The sequence below is a fragment of the Globicephala melas genome, chromosome 5, assembly GCF_963455315.2.
Source record: "Globicephala melas chromosome 5, mGloMel1.2, whole genome shotgun sequence".
NCBI lineage: Eukaryota > Metazoa > Chordata > Mammalia > Artiodactyla > Delphinidae > Globicephala > Globicephala melas.
In genome coordinates this window covers 6,376,250-6,394,638 of record NC_083318.1, presented here as the reverse complement: position 1 = coordinate 6,394,638, position 18,389 = coordinate 6,376,250, and the positions used below count along the sequence as shown (strand labels likewise).

Here is an 18,389-nt window from a genome sequence, read left to right as displayed (position 1 = left end):
TGCACTCCTGAGCAGGGAGGGTCTGGGAAAGGAGGAACACCTTCCCCCAGAGGTATTGCTTTGTTGTACAGCTTCTTCTAAAGATCGCTGGAGGTGGGACTAGAGACACTAAAGCCTGACATTTTACCCTTCTCAATTTATTCACCTCTAGGGCTTTATACTCTCAACTGTTGCCTAACTTATCTTTCTTTTCTATGGTTATGGACCTTTCTTACTTAATATTCATTCTCTTGCGCTTAACTTTGGCTCATAGTAAAACTCCAAGCTCACCCTTCCCAGCCTAACCCTTAGTACATAAAGAGAGGTGTTTTATATTTAGAAAAAAGAATTTCCTCCCTCAATAAAAGTCAAATTTTCTATGCTAGTATGTCTATAAGCACTCAAAACCTTTTAAAACATAGAACAAATGAAATGACCCCTTTGTTCTTAATTGTATAAATTTACCCTTCTATTAAACTAGTCAATCAGAAGAGCAAGGTTTATTGAGAATGAAAAGATATTGGCTTCATATCTCAAAAATATGATCCCTGTAATATTAATAACAAAGGAAAGACATGAAAAGATGGATAAAAAACCTAGGTGGTTGTATAAAGAACTATATCCATGCAAAAATTTGGAGAAGATTGTTATAAAATATGGACAGTAGGATAAATTATCAAGGAGGAGTACCATAAAATAAATAAGTTGAAGAGATCAAATCTGAAAAAGCAAACAAGAATTAGGAGCAACTTTCAGAAGTCATAAAAGGAAATAGAAAACTATTATTTTTAAGTGCCAGGGTAGGATGTGTTATTGCAATTTTAGAAGTCAGGAAGTCAGTAAATTCTGGTAGTAATTTTTGCAATACCAGCTCCCCATAAAATTCTTTTAACAGCCCCACAAGTTGTATAAGCTATCTTATAATAAAAAGTTAAATTAATGAGAAGTATAGACTATCATTTTCACATCTATTATACAGTGCCTACCTGTTAATTATTTTCTGGTTTAGATTATATTAAAGGTCCTATTATTTCTGGTATACAAAGTGTATGTACTTAACTATGACTCCAGTTACACAGATGAAGAATGAAACCACAATTTGGGCAATAAAGTTTTTTTTCCAATTGCAATGTAATACTTTAGGTATTATTCAGTTATTTCAAAAAAGTGACTTACTGCTTGTTCTAGAAACTAAACTGAATGAGATGAATCTTCAGTGGCCCAAATACTTAATTTATTAAGTTAAAATGTTATACAACCACATAGAAATGTTTCTAACATTCACAGTTAGAGACATCCTAACATATTAAAAATGATTACAATCAGTTTGGCATCTTACACTTTCACAATATATAAGGCAGCTTATAAATGTATGATAGCTTTGTTTTATGAATTTAACCTGCAGTTAAGGAAGTCAACTTGCTGGCTTTAAAAAAAAAATTCCTGCATTTTTTTTCCTTTTTAAAACTCAACACAAATCTTTAAGACTTTCACGTGATTTGACTTTAATTTTATATAGCAATATTTATTGCCTATTCAGTGTGTCCTTTTATCTTTGATACTGTGATGATGTTTAATCAAGATATATTGAATTGGAACAGAGACATCAAAACTTTTTGATAGTTCGGCAAATTGCCTGAATTGTCTTGGATCAGTTCTGTGAGTTCATGCAGGATTGCATGTTGCTATGTCAGACAATCCATTTTTCACCCACACAACTAAATTTTACATAGATTCACTATTCTTTGAATTTTAATGTGTCAGTAATTCAAACTCCGTTTTGAATATTTTCTGACATCAGCTGCTATCAAGTGGATGAAACAAGGAAGCTAAGCTGATTTTCACAAATGACACTTCTTCAGTGACTCCAATAAGACAGTAACTTACCTGTCTTTTGCCTTAACAGTTATCTATTGGTAAGTGGTAAATTTGATATATGTGTGGCAGGAGGAACAAGAATTTAAATGCTTAACAGAGTTATAAGCCCCATCTGCCGAATACCAAGAAAGAAATGCTAAATGAATAACCGTGTTAATATAGTAACTTATAGGAATCTGAAGAAAGCCAATTCTAATCATCCTATGAGCATTTAAAAGGAAGGTTTGTTAAGCAACAGATTCAGTATCAAATTACATTATTGGAAGATGATTATCACTAAAGAACATTTAAGGGAATCCATTGGGGCCACATAGAGAAAGGGATATCCCTGACTGAAGTGCTTTTCGGTTGTTTCAGTCTGAGGAAGGGCGTGGTATCAAAGAAGAGGAAATATAAATTTGATGAGAAGTTAGGTTGCTATCATGGCACCAGACACTCCAGCCTTTACTGAGATAATATTACCTGTGAAAAGAACAAGAGTGAAAAGTGAAAAGCTTGCCCTAATATCCCTTAACCTGGGGCATGGGAAGTAAGAAGAGCGGGGAGGGTGGAGAAACTAGGAGCCTGAGACACAGAATGCTTCCTGTCCAGACAATGTACAAAGGTCTTCTGTTTAACACAATATTGCATTTTATTTACTTTACGTCATTCGAACATTGATTTCCAGCTTTGCTTCCTAAATTACGGTTGGTGCTTTAAATTAAGAACAGTGAAGTTATGAAAGTCTTTTTCTTAATGATAATATGTACTGAAGGGAAGTGAAGTTGAAAAGCAAAATGTATTTCAATGTGGTGAGCATGGGTGTGTGTAATCTACTGAAAAATAAACTGAAATTTCACTTGTAATTGTAATCCCTTCTACAAAGGAAAATGTGCCTTTTGAAAGACATAACACATCTATTTGATGTGGTACTCATTTGAGAATTAAGATATCTGAGTTTCCTCCATTTTAGGTTATTTAACTTTCCTAGTATTTCATTTCCCTACTAGTAAACTGAAGAAGATAATATTTTCACCTCTTGGAAACATTGTAAGGGTACACTTTTTTCCCTGACACAACACAAAATGTTTTGAGAAATAATTTGAGAAATGTTCAAGTGGTTACTATTGATTATTCCTTTTTCTTTACACTTCAAGTGCATTTCAATTCTTTAATCTACTGGAAATGTGGTAGACTGCTTTCATTTCCATTACAGATCTCAAATTCATTCCTTTTCCATTGTGGTTTCTCTTGTTTCCAAGCCAGTTGAATATTCCCTCTCTACTATTCAAAACCCAACTCTGAATTACCCTCTCATGAGGGGTATGCTTCATGCAAAACTTTTGAACATATATGTAGGAACAGGACTCTGATGTATGGACAGTTCTTCAACTTTACTTCAATTTTCCTTTTATTTTCATTGACAGTAAAATTTTCTGGAGAGTACAATCAAGATAATGTAGTCATAGAAATAACATTAATAGAAGCTAGGTCATAAATGAGAACAGTCATCATAACAACGATCTCCCTTTCCAAGGCATTCCATACAGAGAGATAACAGCACAATAAATAAAGAATTTGCCGTTTGTCACACAACAAGTAAAACAGACTTGCAATAACAAAAACTGTAAATTTATAAATGTTCTTATACTAAAAATAAAAGCAAAAATATGAGATCATGCACTAGAGACAAAAGCTAAGAGTGAAGAGTTATAGCAAAAAACATTACAAAAAATAAACATGTTCAAGTATTGTGAGAGGAGGGGGAAGATTCAAATAGAAGAGTTTCAGGATAAATCAATTATATTTACTACCCTGGGAGGGACACCGACATAATTGTTTTTGTCCATTAATACTTTAGGCTATTAAAATACACACTGTTATCCATTTAAAAGACAGATTCCATTTCCTTGGGGCACCTCTCATATTACAAGGATGGAATAAAATTCATTGTTTACCTTGATTATAAATAGATGATAATACTTTAGGAGAAATATTCTCAAGAACAGGTCAGTGTGATGCCCTGGAGTAGTAGGAGCCTGGGAGTGAGAAAACGGATTCTAGTCCTGTTATTTTACGCCATTGTCTGTGAAAGATACTTCCCAGTCCTGAAATAAAATTTCACCTCATGTTTCAATTTTACGGTAAGAGTTGAACTACCAGAACGAGTAGAGACCAGTAAAAATAATAACAACGACAATAATAAAAGAGTTAAACATTTTTCTTGATGCTTTTTTAAAAAAGTTAAAGAAAAAAGAAGCTGGATCACTTAATAGAACTAAGAATTGAATAATGCTTTAGTGGGATTGTTCCTTCAGCATAACAATTTCTTCCCCAACATAACTAATCTAAGCAGTGCCTTTATACTTTGTGGTTGAATATTATATCGGGTTTGAACAGTGGCTAGTTTCTCTACATGATTAGGAGACGCATGTTTGTCATGGGAGTAAAAAAATAAAATTTGTTAAATTACACATAAATATAAGGTACAAATGTATTTTTAAAATACAGATTAAAATAATCACACTTGCATCGTGTACATACGAAAATACAGTATTTAATATTCAATATACACAGACACATTTATGATAAATGCAACTATGTGGCAATGCCAGTTCTTTCAGGGGTTTCGCTGTCCCCTGTTTCCACAGATATGGAAACAAAAATGCTTTGCTATCATTTCCTAGCTCTGGCGGACATCTTGAAGCAGTTTGTTAATCTCAGCCACTAGCTCACTGGCATCCATGAGTTCATGTTTGCCGTCACCGAGGTGGCTGAGCACGTTGTCGAAATCATCCTCTTCATAATTTTCGGGGATCTCCTCCATGGCCGGCAGCCATTTTGAAGAAGGCTGCACACTGGAATGAGTTCCAAGCGGGGGGCCAGAGTTGGTGGTGGGGTTTTGAAAATGCGTACTGGCCGCCCAGGCCGCCACCCCTTGTGGGTAACCCACAGTCTTGGCTGACAAAGGTCCCTTCCGGCGTTCCAGAGAGTTGGATCGATCCATCTCACTGCACTCAGAATAGGTGTCCAGGGAAGGGGGTAAGAGGCGCTGGAACACATTGCTCATTTCCGAGAGCAGAGAGGACGTGCTGGTATCCCCAGAGTCCTCATCGTTTGGGGAGTCCTTCCCAAAAGTGGAAAAACTCTTCTTCTTCTCACCAGAATCTACTGGCTGGGTGTCATCCTCGAGACTCGGATGCGGATGTTGCTGCTGGGGCTGTGCTGGGAATTCTTCCCCCGGAATGAACATGTTACTCCTATAATCAGAGGAAGGTGAGGGCAGAGGTGGCATCCAGCACTGGTCAGAGTGTCCCAGGACCCTGCACTCTTCCGTGCACAGCCTCATAGCTGTACTCAAGGAAAGCAGTGGGGATTCGTTATTATACTTCGTGTGACTCAAAATAATAGAAAAAATTATCATTTTATTTTTTAAAACATAGAATAAGACAATTTTAAACTATGACCATGATACTAACCCATTATTATGCATATTAGGTGGACTACAGTTACAACTTTGATTTGACTGCTGGTTTTATGAACCTGGGATATATATATATTTTTGTCTCTCAGATAAGCAAAGGAGCGTTATGACTCATGTACTTCTCAGGGATATCGTCTGCTACTCATGTAATGAGAAAATGGATTGGCAACTTACTAATGAAGAAGTTTGGAAAAGAGCTAAGGTGTGGGTGATGAAATATTTGCTGAACATAAACTCTATAAAAACCCAGAGCTGTAAGGGGAAATCCATAACTTTAGAATGCCACCAGATAAACCTTGCATAATACCATTGAGTACCTTCCAGATATTGAGGTCTATCTGACCTATTTTACTTTTAATGGAGGCATTGAGAATATAATAAGCTATCAGGTAATTATACTTATCAATCTCTCTTACAAGTATGCTGGATTATCTATCGACTTGTTCCTTAAAACAGCAGTGCAAATTATCCTCAAATACCAGGCATCTGCAGTTACCCTGTTAAGAAGTCTTTTAGAGGTTTGAAATTCAAAGAGTTGGAAAAGTCATCAAAAGATGAAGAATATGAAAAACCATTGGTTAGTTCTTCCAGATGTCATGATGCACTGTTGGAATGTGAGTGGTTACACTCTTAGAAAATAATCGATGATATGAGAAAAGCAGAAGAATGAAGAGGGTAAAACTCTAAATTTGGCAAATGTGATAACTAAACTACAGAACCACCAAGAAATGTGGAGATGTAAAACATACTCCACAAACCGTCCATCTTTTTCAGTGACAGCTTAGGTCTCTTCAATATCATGACTTCATTTGAGAGCAAATGACCGAATTCAGAAAATGCAAAGTAATTATCTTAGATTTGAATGAAAATTGGATTGATATCAGCCATACTTACATATTCAGAGCTAATTCTGTAGATCTGGCTGCTTAAGAAAGATTTCTCTTCCTCCCAAGTTATTGCTTAAAAAAAAGGCTGACTCTTGAACAATGCCAAATCCCTGGTCAGGGGAAGCTAGCTGTCCAGTATGCTTATTGGTGTACCCACAGCACCTGGGAAAGGTCTAAAGTGTCTGCATAGAGTAGGCATTCACTACATATTTTCTAATCATCAGGGAAATGCAAATCGAAAAGCACAATAAGCAATCACCTCAAACCAGTTTTCTTACAGGATGGCTGTAATAAAACACAAACCAAAAAACCCAAACAATAACAAGTGAGGGGGAGGTGAGGAAAACTTGGGAACCCTTGTACACTGTTGTGGGGAATGTAAAATGGTGCAACCACTATGGAAAATAATATGGAGGTTACTCAAAAAATTAAAAAAGAGAACTACCATATGAGCCAGTAATCCCATCTTTGGATATTTATCCAAAAGAATTGAAATCAGCATCTCGAAGAGATATTAGCATTCTTCTGTTCACTACAGCACTGTTCACAATAACCAAGATGTGAAAACAACCTGAATGTCCACTGAATGTTTAATGGAAATGTAGTATATGCATACAATGGAATATCATTCCACCTTAAAAAAGAAGAAAACTCTCATATGTGATAATGTGGATGAATCTTGAGGACATTAAGCTTAGCGAAATAAGCGAGTCACAGGAGGACACATAACTGCGTGATTCCCTGTATATGAGGCATCTAGAATGGTCAAATTCATAGAATCCAGGAGTGAAATGGTGGTTAACAGGGATTAGGGAGAGGGGGAAATGGGGAATTGCTGATTAACAGGCATGCATTTTCAGTTAAGCAAGATTAAGTTCAAGAGCTCCGCTGTACAACGCTGTACCTGCGGTTAATGATACTGTATTGTACAGTTAAAACTTTGTTAGCAGGGTAGATCCCATATTTAGTGTTCTTATGCCTTAAAACAAAATTTTGGAAAAGATTTATGCACAAAAAAGAAAAGTGAAGAATAAATATTGCCTTTCAGGAAAGGAGAAGTAAAGGACTTTGTTCAAAGGTGTGGAAGTCACTGCTTTTCATCATTTGAGCCTTGAAGATAATTCTGTCCTTATACCTCATCCATTCTGGGCCTCAATTTTTAATAGAGAAGGGGTAAGTTGAGGGACAAAAATGAGAGCTAGAACTGTGAGAATAAACGTCTGCTTGCCAGGAAGGCTAGAAATTCAAGGTAGGGAAGATGCTGGATAGTGTGAATGCCAATCCCATAGGAATCACAAGGGCATGAGAGAGAGACAGCAATATTGAGAATCCTTGTGTCATTTTGCTATGAAGAAGGGTTAAATTTAAATAAGCAAGAATAAAAAGATGTTTAGATGTGCGGACTTAATGCATTATTACTCTTTGGAAATATTTACCAACTATCGTTGTTCATCATTTAAATGTGGACAAAACCAAAATGTGTTGAAAGTAACTGGAATACCTTCATAGCAGTGAGGTTTTCTACGTGCTGAAATAACTATCAAAGTGGTAATGAATTTTTTTTTCCTAATTCCCTGAGTCTCTGAATTTGGAAAGAAGACCTGTCCATATTATCTTACTCACATCCTTTTAGAAGGAAGGGGAACAGACCTGATGACACCTCATGATTTGTTTTCTGGTCTTTAATTCTGTGGGAAGGACTTAATTGTTTGATTGGCTTTGTTTTGTTTTAATGTTTAATGACAGGGGGAAAAGGGAAAAATTACACAAGCTTCTAAGAATTCTGAGCATGATCAACTTTCTAGAGAGCTGAACATAATGAAAATAACCATCAGTACCATCTGGGTGATTCAAACAGTTCATATTAAAAATAAATTTGGTCATAGGAGTTTTTAGACAGGGAATGCTATTTTATAACTTCACAGTAAATTAATGGGGCTTTAGTAATAAAAAAGTTAATTAACATAAAATTTTAAAATTCAAAAAATATGAAAAATTGATGAATAAAGACTAATGGAGAGAAGGAGGGCCAAAATAATAGAGATGGAAGAGCAGTGACACAGAAGAGGGCATTTCTTAATTTCATTGGTATTTTCAACCATTTTCCTGAGACTCAACTGTTCGAAATCATCCTCAGTGTACATGTAACTTAGTGCCACAGATGTTCCACACCGTATCCAGTGAACCAGAACTTGTTGGCTACTGTTGCAAGTGGCCAACCTTCCTGTTGCTCCTTGAAAACTCTGTCAGGTGGTTAAATTTCCTCTGGAAAGGGAAAGTCATGGAGAAATAGAGAACTCTTTTTTCCCACAGCATGATGGCCAATTTTGCCCCTGTGCTAGACCTTATAGGTAGGGCAGGAAGCAAGCATGGGACATAAGGAGAAAAACATATGCCTAACATCTATCAAGCCATTAGTCATTGAGTAATCAATCAATTATCTATTAAGAGCCTGCCATATGTAAAGTGCTATGATAGCTTCCTGCCCTCAAATGGCTTCTGGTATAAGAATAATCAAGTGTTACAAATGAGGTCATAAATGCCCAGTTAAAGTGCCAAACTATACAATGATGAGGGCATGTTAAAAAAAGAAAAAAAAATACGATGTCACTTATATGTGGAATCTAAAAAACTACAACAAACTAGTGAATATAACAAAAAAGAAGCAGACTCACGGAGGTAGAGAACAAGCTAGTGGTTAACAGTGGAGAGGGAAGTGGGGAGAGGCATGATAGGGGTAAGGGATTAAGTGGTACAAACAGGTATAAAATAAATAAGCTACAAGGATATATTGTACAGCACGGGGAATGTAGCCAATATTCTATAATAACTGTAAATGGAGTATAACCTTTAAAAATTGTGAATCACTATATTGTACGTCTATAACTTATATAATATTGTACAGCAACTCTACTTCAGTAAAAATAAAATTTAAAAAAAGAAAAGAAAAAAGAGTAGAGGCGGATGCTGAAGTAGTTAAAGAAAGAGCAGCTTGAAACAAACTTTGAGAGATGAATAGAAGACAAAGTGAAGAGAAGCCAGTTTTTCAGGTAGAAAGGTGACATGAGCAAAGGATTGGTGTGTTACGTGAAGAGATGGCTCTGCCTATTGCAAAAGATAAAAAAAAAAAAAAGTTAATAAGCTAGGAGTGGATTTCATTGGCCTTGGAATGCCCAGATAAATAGCTGAATTAGGTGTTTCCAGGCAACAAAAGTCAATTATTGCTTTTGAAACAAAAAGTATAAATTAAAATGTTCTGAAAAAGTTGTTCAAGCTGTATGAAAGAAAGATTTGGCAAGGACAGAAGCTACTGGAGAGTGAATATCAATTCATGTGCTGGTACAGAAAACCAGCCATGGAAGAAAGGCCGCAAGTAGGATACGAGCCATGAGAATGATGAGGACATAGAATTAAAGACAAATGTTTGAATTAAGTAATCACAGATGACACAATGATAAAAAAATGGAATGCGCCCAGTCAAGGAGGAGTATCACAAGAACATCCTGGTGCAGCTGACACTTTGGGAAAAGCGAGATTTTGCAAGCGTGTATGTAGTGTTGTGGTTCAAAGTTGACTGAGTAAGGAAGAAAGTATGTTGACAAACGTGAGCCAACAGACAAAAATGCACGCTGACTTTACTGCTCAGAATGCAGGATCCTCCTGTGGGAATTAATAGCATGAATGACCAGAAATGACCCTGTTGGCAGGCAAAGCCACATAACATAATCTATATTTGATCACAGTCTAATGCAGGAAAAACATTGTTGGAATAAGACACTGAAGTTCTAAAAATATTCATGCTTTAGAAAAACTGTGCTGATTTCTGTTAATGGCATTCAGATGTGGACGTACTTTTTTTTCTTTTTCTACTTGGGATATTTCCTGGGAATATAAAGTTTACAAATCACAAATTTTACACCCTAATGTGCCAGCAGAAGCTGCCATGGTGAAGAATAAGCCAGAATATGGGTGATGTATCATCAGAATGTTGTTCATAATTAAGGGATGGTTATCTTTGTACAGATATTTGATTATGCACATTTCTAATAGCCAACCATGCATAAAGCTTAAGATATTTTATGGATCATTGGTGATTTCCTGGTGCTCTATGCCTCTAGAATACTTTCTACAACACCCCACATAGAGACAGGTTGCTAGTCAGGCAGAAGTGTATGTACTCTGATACAATCTATTGCAGTATGACACCATACCCCAGCTCTCCCACCACACACACCCAGATTAAGTATGATTGTGTAAATATGGAATTTTTTGGTAAAGAATTGTCTATATATTCACTGGTGTTGGTGATAATATAACGGTGAGCCTCTAACTTTGAAAAGAAATGTAACTTAGGAGGAGACTCAGGTTACTCACTAAATAAGACTCACTATCATCTAGAGTTTATCAATGTCTACCTGTTGTTTCCCAGATGTCTTTATTCTTTAACATTTATTTTAATTACTTTAATTGAAGCATTAGGTAACTCTCCTGCCGTGAACATAGCTGGTGGTGGTAACTTTGAAAATATAGGCTAGAGTGAAAGAGGCGTCGTGCCCTTTTTTAAAAAATTAGACCATGATTAGCTGTTGAATTATACAATCTCAGAATTATAAAAGGACTTAAGGTATAATTTAGGCTCAGAAATGGCAAGGTTATCTAAGTAGGAGCAGTTATTCTCCTTTTAACTATACTGATAGAATTGTGTCAATGAGTCAACTTTCTACAATTGAAAAAATAACATATATAATGAGATAATTGATATTATACCCATGATGTTATGTTTTATGAAATAATGTAATTTGGGAAATCATCTTATTCAAAAGTAGGGATCAGTATTCAAAATTAGAGTTCTATCAGGATCACAGAATCATAGAAACTCAGCCCGCTCTTTCATTTCATGGGTAAGATAAAACTGTTTCTCTTTGAGCACGTTGTCTTAGGCCATAGGTATTCCACTAGGTTTTCAAGGATTTCTCTTTAAATGGGTCTAGGGAGTCTATGCATTAAAAAAAGAAAAAGACACCATGGGTGACTGTAAGTGTCTCGGCTCTCAAAGTACATTGATTATAGCCCTTCATGCCACTAGAAGTCCTTCCCATACATTCATCCTGCCAGAAATGCAGTATCTATTACGGTAATAGCATAGTTAAATAAGCAGCATTTAATAGGTTACAGACAGTAGTACTGTAAAACTTTAGAATGTAAGAACATGACATTTAACATACTACAAAAAAATAAAAACCTGTTACTTTATATTATTCTTGATAGATTAGTGTTTAATGAGTAGAGGGATAGGTTCAAATCTCACCTCTATCATGTACAAATTGCTTGATTTTGGATACTTTTTTTTAACCTTTATAAGCTTCAGTTTTCAAATCTAAAAAGAAAATATGAACACTACTGTTATTACCGCCACCATTAATTCCTGTGTCAAAGTGTTGCAAGAGGTTGTTCAGGTATAGAATTCCTCATGGGCCCAGAGTAAGTACTAGGGCGTCGCTGGTAACCACTGCTGCGACTGCTAGGACTAATATTAATACTGCTGCAGCTACTGCCGCCACTACTACTCCAGTTTACGAGAGAGAGCGTTCCTATGTACTGATTTCCACTGAATTTCTCTGGCTCCCTGAAGCTCTCCCATGTCTATTTCCTAAACTCTCTTATTTATCTGTACTTAGACAGCAGTTGTTCCATGGACTCAGCAAGGTAATATAGTTTTGTTCTGCCTTTCTTTCATTTATCACTTCACTTATTCATTTGTCAAGTGACAGTTATTTGATCAACATTCCGTGGAATTTAGAAACATAAGTAGCCAAAGGAATATGTTTCTAAGGGTTGATATATTATTACAGTCTTTAGTGACAGGGTTGCTACAGTGATGCAGTCAGTATTTACTCTGCGGGATCTGAGAGTTTCTACTGCACGATGAGAGAGAAGGGAGTCTAAGGAAAACATAGCTCGTAACTTAATAGGGTCTCCTCCATCTAGCTGTGTAGTTATAAATTCCCCTCTTGGACTTCGGTTCCTCTTCCATTTACAGTGGACACATAAAATGAAAGGTGGCAAAATTATTCCATGCCTACCACCTACAAAGATGCATTCTTTCTCCTATTTTTAGTGATTAAAGTGTACCATTCCCTGGTGTATTTTAATCTCTGATTATGCGAGTTGGTTCCCATCACAGGAAATGTGTCCTCCAAATTATAGTCCAGTTCACCACTAGGCACCAAAACAGGCTCTCTGAATAAAAACAACCACCCAGTAATTTTACAGAGTTGCTCAAGAGTGTCTTATGGCGGTAGTAGATGGGGTAGAGAGAGGAGGGGAGTGGGGTCGTTTTCTCTCCTCCTCTCCCCACTCCTTCCTTCTTGTCCTCTTAAGCTCTCCTGCTTATTCCCTTTCTCTACCAACTGTTTACTATGAATTTTAATTAAACAATTTAAAATTGTTTCAGTCTATGTTCACGGCTAATGGTGTGTGTATTACAGATAATTTAGTGCAAAGAACAAAGGAGAAATAAAAGCACGGGAGAAATTGCTCACTTCACTGGTGTAGTCGATCTGAAAATAAGGATTTATCTATCACCACGCTCTTACCTGCTGGAATTCTTCCATCTGTAAGAAACAGGTCGCTGAATCCTTCGCCCAGCAACCTGTCTATTGGAGAATCTCGCCCCAAATCATAATCACTGTCTCCTGCTTCACTGTCACCACGGCCACTGTCTTTCAAGCTAAATTTGTCCATGTCTTGAAGGGCATATCTAGAAAGAGAAATCAGAGAAAGTATAGTTTTTACTCTTCAGCATTCGTGTTATCTGAGACTTAATAGGTAGCACAAGGGTAATTCATACCTATAGCTCCTGGAATATTTGTTTCCTCGAAAACTTGGCCTTGGTTGATATTGTCCCTGGTGAAGCATTGAAAGAAGCTGGGAGACCTGCTGGAAACGAAACAGACAGTACTGATTCCTGGAAACAAATCCCCCAGTACTCAAAAGCTTGAAGCAAGCAAATACAGTTACTCACTAGTTCACGCTAATTATCTAATTCTGTCTTCTAATACTATCTCCGTTTTAAAGATTTACACATGCTGGACTCTGAAGGACCACGTAGCCAGCCACCAAATACATCCCAGAGAAATGTGGATGCTCTTGTACAGCTGACATTCTCTGTTTGAAAGAGGACTCCTTTATAGAAAACTGATTGATTCCTTCTATCTTATAGTTCAGATTCAAGTGATCAGTTATAAAAATGCATGGAAAATGCTGTAAAATACAGTCTAACACAGGTAGTTAAAATAATGTCAGAAACGTTTCAAAAGCTGAACAAATACACATGCACCGAGATGGGATTCTGGAGACCCCAGTTTTTTATTTTTCTTAGAGACCACAACTACTGAGAATATAGCAAGCCTGTTTATTTCTAGCTTGAAGTATCATAATCTGAGGATAAGGGGACTCTAATTAGATAGTCCTTTGCTAGCTTCACATTTACTTTTCAATATTACACATGGTACATGCAAGTAAATTCTTTATGAAAAACTTAAGACAGTATGTAAAAGGTGTGTATACTTGCTATACCTACATAACGTAACTGGTATCCTATTTAATTTGCATATCTTTAGTATTGTTACTGAGTAATGGAAACGTTTAAGAACTAACACACACACAACTTCTGATCACTAACAGCTGACTTTGTCAGTGAATAGGTGGAGGATATGATCTTACCTCAACAGCAGGGGTGGCATGGGTGAGTTCTAATGAGAAATTCTCTGGCACGTGGTTCGATGAGATTGTCACCAAACTGTTGAGGGACTGGTGACTGTTGTGACTCTGCCGGCTGCCCATTTGCCCTCTTTCTAAGGTAGGAGATGAAGAAGGAGATGGTCTGTGATGAGATCTGATGGGCAGAGTGCCGTTGACGGTAGGCACCAGTGTGATGTCCCCTTTGTGGATCTGCCTGGAGGGTCTTTTTGGGTGATGCTGGTAAGTTGATTCCGCTACCCTGCAGTTGTAGGATCTAGTGTCTTTCTTTTCTCGGTTACACCTGGTTGCAAACAGCACCATAATAACCAACAACACTGCACAAATTGCTCCTAAGGAAATAATTATAATCATGGAGACATCCAAGGACGCCTGGCTTACTGAGGTCATTGCTGTACTTGTCACAGACTCTGCATATTCAAAGATCATACACTTCAGAAGGACTTTGGTATGCAGCTGAGGATTGCCTTTGTCCTGGATGACAACTGAGAGCTCCCATTCTGTGTAGGGAACAGATTCCATGCTGACGTTGGTATGGATGTCACATGATCGTGGATCAATGACAAAGATATTCTCCTCATTACCTGCTACTATGGAGCAGCTGAGTTCAGCATTCACACCAGAGTCTCTGTCCATCGCCCTTATTCTTGTGACATGAAAGCCGCTTTCAGCCCCTTTGGGGATGGAGATTTCTGCGGTATTATTGCGCAGTGCCGGTCCTATAACCACAGGGATGTTGTCATTTTCGTCAATGATGGTGAGCACAACTGTGGTATTGCTTACGAGTTGCTTTGGACTTCCACCGTCTCTTGCTTCGACCACAAAAGTGATCTGACTCACTTCCTCATGATCAAAGATTCTGAGGGCATAGATGGCGCCATTAGATGGGTCAATGGTTACATATGTAGTTATGGAACTTCCCAGGATAAAACTCTCCAGAATGGTATATGTAACTTGCCCATTTTCTCCAAGATCAGGATCTGTGGCTGTAACAGTGGTGATATACGCCCCTGGCGAGTTATTCTCTGAGATTGCAAATTCGTATCGACTTCTCTGGAAGTGGGGCGGATTGTCATTTATATCGTTGATTTGAACAGTAAAATGTTTTACTGTTGAGAGACTGGGTGTCCCCTTGTCCTCAGCGATTACAGTCAAACTGTATTCGGACCTCTTTTCTCTATCCAGCGTGGCATTTGTCAAGATTAAATAATTGTTTTCATAAGTCTTCTGAAGTTTAAAGTGACCATGTCCGTGAAGCCTACAAACTATTTCTCCATTCAGCCCAGAATCCTTGTCCTGAACCCTGACCAAGGCAACAAAGGTGTCAATAGGATCCCCTTCAAAAATATAAGATATTTCTTCTTTTCCAGGGGACATGAGGTTTATGTTAATTTCAGGTTTATTGTCATTAACATCCACAACCTTAATTATAATTTTGCAATGAGCTGGGATTGAATTTGGACCCAAATCCTGAGCCTGAACATCAATCTCATAGGATTTGGTGATTTCATAATCCACTGGCTTGAAAAGAGTCAAATGTCCTCTTTCTGAATCAATCTTAAAAGTCTCTATAATTTTGGGAGACACATGACTGCTGAAGGAATAGACAATTTTCCCATTAGCGCCCTCATCTGGATCAGTGGCATTCAGATCTAGCAGCAAAGTGCCAATGGGGGAGTTTTCTAAGAGCTGTATTATATAAGACTGCTGCTCAAAAGCAGGGCTGTTGTCATTAGAGTCTGAAATGCTGATTTTTAGTATGGATGAGCCAGACCTCTGAGGCACCCCCATGTCCGAGGCGGTGAGCTGAAGCTCATAGCTCGACTTCAGCTCCCGATCCAGCTCTCTAACCACTATGAGTTCTGCATACTTCGCTCCATCCGTCCTAGTCTGAACCTCGATATTAAAGAAATCATTGGCAGAGAGAGAGTACGTGTGGAGGGAGTTTTCCCCAACATCCGGATCAAATGCACTGTCCAAAGGGATCCGCGTCCCAACTGCTGCACTCTCTGATATCTCAATCGGTATGAGAGGTCTTGAAAACTGGGGAGAATTGTCATTAATATCCAGCACTTCAACTTCAATATGGAAAAGCTGCAGATGCTCAGTGGGTAGGGTGATCACATCAAACTCTATGGAACAGTTCAAGTTTTTCTGGCATAGTTGTTCGCGGTCAATTTTTGCCCCTATGCTGATTTCCCCGCTATCCTCGTTGACCACGAGTAGAGGAGAATTTCCCCTTTGCATGGCTCGGAAGCGAACGGTAGAAGGATTAGGTAGCTTAACTAAAACATCAGCCACATCCTCTGATAGTCTTGCAATTACCGATCCAACCCTCTGCTCCTCGTAAATCCTGTATTTCAAATTCTTGCCCAGTACATCGGAGTTGAAAGATACTACCAGGAGTGCAAAAACAAATCTAAAGTGCATTTTAGCATTCATTTGGTACATCGGTCAGTTTTATGAGATTCCTCTCACAGAGCAAGTTAAAACAGCAAAGCAATTCCCTCAGCTTCCTTTGGCAACTTAAAGCTAGGCTACATTTGGTACTCGAAACTTGAAAGCGTCTCTTAATAACACAGCACAGCAATTAACAGCTCGCAAACTTTTGTTTTATACACACCGTGTCACGACTTCCAGATATAATCGGCATGGAGTCCAGTCCTTGCATTTGTGCGGCTGTTTGTCCTCTTGGCAGGCGAAAGAGTGTCACGTCCGCGTTTTCCCCCTTGTGCAGTCGGCGTCCATCTATCGCAGGGCGCCGGCGGAGGCTGCAGTGGCTCTTTCCCCAGCGATTCTTTCTCCTTTTCTCCGCTCGGCTGCAGACCAAGCGCCCGTGATTGCTGACTCCAGTCTAAGATCTGTACAACTTCACTTCAACTCAGACAAAGCTCTCTTGCCCCGCGTGCGTTGAATCGCTTCCAGCCAATCAGCGTGCTTCCAAATCAGAAGCCGATGGAGTCCGCAAAGGGAAGGCAGGGCGGATGGGTGGGAGAGGGAGGGAGACGGAGCGAGACGAAGGAGGAGGGTCCGAGAGGCTCCCTCCCTCCACCCCTCCCCTCCCCTGCCCCCCTCCGTCCCCCGCGTTCACTTTCTCTGAGCGTGCCACGACAAAGGAGAGACAAATTACAGAAGACAAACTTTAAATCAACTTCTGGTCGCCTTTATTTATACGGCATTTTAAATTGGCCTGGTTTTCTTAATTGCCCTTTCTTCTTCCACAAACATGCAATCATCTTGCTTTTCATAGTCCTTAAGTACTGGTTTAACTTAAAATACCTCTAAGTGCATTTTGTTGGTGGAGGAATTTAATAAAATGTGAAAACTTGCTTCTAATTATGCTTCTCAGCCCGCCTCCTTCCCCTCCCCCTCTGTAAATACTCGGGGCTTTCTCCTGTGAGCACAAGCAGATTTTCTTGGGGCTCTGTTTTAAAGAGCAGAACAAGAAAAGAGGTTTCATTTTCTGTTTTTCTTTCATCTTTATTCCTTGAAGATAAGAAAGGGGCTATTTTCCACTCTTGATTTCTCTTAATTAGCAAGATTTAAAGGAACACCAAAGCATTTGAAACTAATTAACAATATAGTTCTACCTCATAACACTTCCTTCCTAGAGTTTGGGCAAAATTGGCTATGATGTTTCTTTGTCCTGTACTTCAAAAAATCCTATTTGCCTTTGGTAACAGACATTTCATGCTGTAGCATGTCAATTTCTACCATAAGGTACTATCGATACGTGGTGAGTCTTCACGATGAATACTTGGGGGGACATGGACTCAGTAGTTTACAAGTCAGATTTTTATGATATATGTATTATGTATGAAAACACTTTTAGGATATGTATTTTAAAAACCCAAAGCTTGTTTACATTGAAGAATAAAATGCCTGAGCTGAAAATTGCATTTTGTGTGCATCAAAATGCTAAGGAAATATCATGGGAGGTTTGTGCTCTACCCAGGTCACAGAAACCGATATGTTAGTCTTATTTGAAAATGTGATTATTTATGATGTTCTTTCTGCTCTGCAGTTCCCTTTAAGTTTATCATCATGGCTCTTTCCTTGCTGCTTTTTTGCATACCTCTTGCATTATTCCTCAGCTGTCTTCATCCACTTGCATATTTGCTCTTTCACATAATCTCACTGTCACTTTTTTTTCCATTTAGTTTCTCCCACTCTCTCTTTTGCCCCCAGAAACATATAAAAAAAAAAGTAATTTTCTGATTTTTCCACTTTGCTTACTCTCAGCAGAGCTCAGCTAAAGTAACTAAGATGGTTCTTTCCAAAAAAGAAAGCAGAGGAGTCGGAGTCGTAGCGTAACCTCTCCTTCTTTTTTAGGCATTCAAAGGCATTTTATAAGCCATTGTCTCCCCCCACACACCCCCAGAAACTAGTGCTGTGTGGCAAATTGTGCAGAATAGAAATGC

At 38.2% G+C, this 18,389-nt stretch overlaps 1 protein-coding gene across 4 annotated transcripts; it reads right to left on the bottom strand.

Annotated features, from left to right (window-relative positions):
• Positions 1-3,256: 3,256 nt before the first annotated feature.
• On the bottom strand, positions 3,257-16,843 carry PCDH18 (protocadherin 18). Of its 4 annotated transcripts, XM_030876919.2 has the most exons (5): positions 13,933-16,843; positions 13,058-13,146; positions 12,804-12,967; positions 11,516-11,584; positions 5,053-5,187 (listed from the first exon to the last, which is right to left on the bottom strand). In XM_030876919.2, exons 1-4 carry the CDS (start codon positions 16,417-16,419, stop codon positions 11,556-11,558), a joined length of 2,769 nt encoding a protein of 922 aa, XP_030732779.1. In that variant the 5' UTR covers positions 16,420-16,843; the 3' UTR covers positions 5,053-5,187; positions 11,516-11,555. The 4 variants fall into 4 exon arrangements, with proteins under 4 accessions (XP_030732775.1, XP_030732776.1, XP_030732778.1 ...); XM_030876915.2 differs by lacking the exon at positions 11,516-11,584 and having other exon boundaries at positions 3,257-5,187; XM_030876916.2 differs by lacking the exon at positions 11,516-11,584 and having other exon boundaries at positions 3,257-5,187; positions 13,058-13,143.
• Positions 16,844-18,389: the final 1,546 nt, after the last annotated feature.

Bases quoted from the DNA above. Each gene is read 5' to 3' on its own strand.
- PCDH18 (XM_030876915.2), bottom strand. From the start codon at position 16,419: ATGTACCAAATGAATGCTAAAATGCACTTTAGATTTGTTTTTGCACTC. The intron at 13,147-13,932 runs GTAAGATCATAT...TTTCGTTTCCAG, and splicing joins ATGCCACCCCTGCTGTTGAG to CAGGTCTCCCAGCTTCTTTC. The intron at 5,188-12,803 runs GTAAGAGCGTGG...CCTTGAGTACAG, and splicing joins AGATGGAAGAATTCCAGCAG to CTATGAGGCTGTGCACGGAA.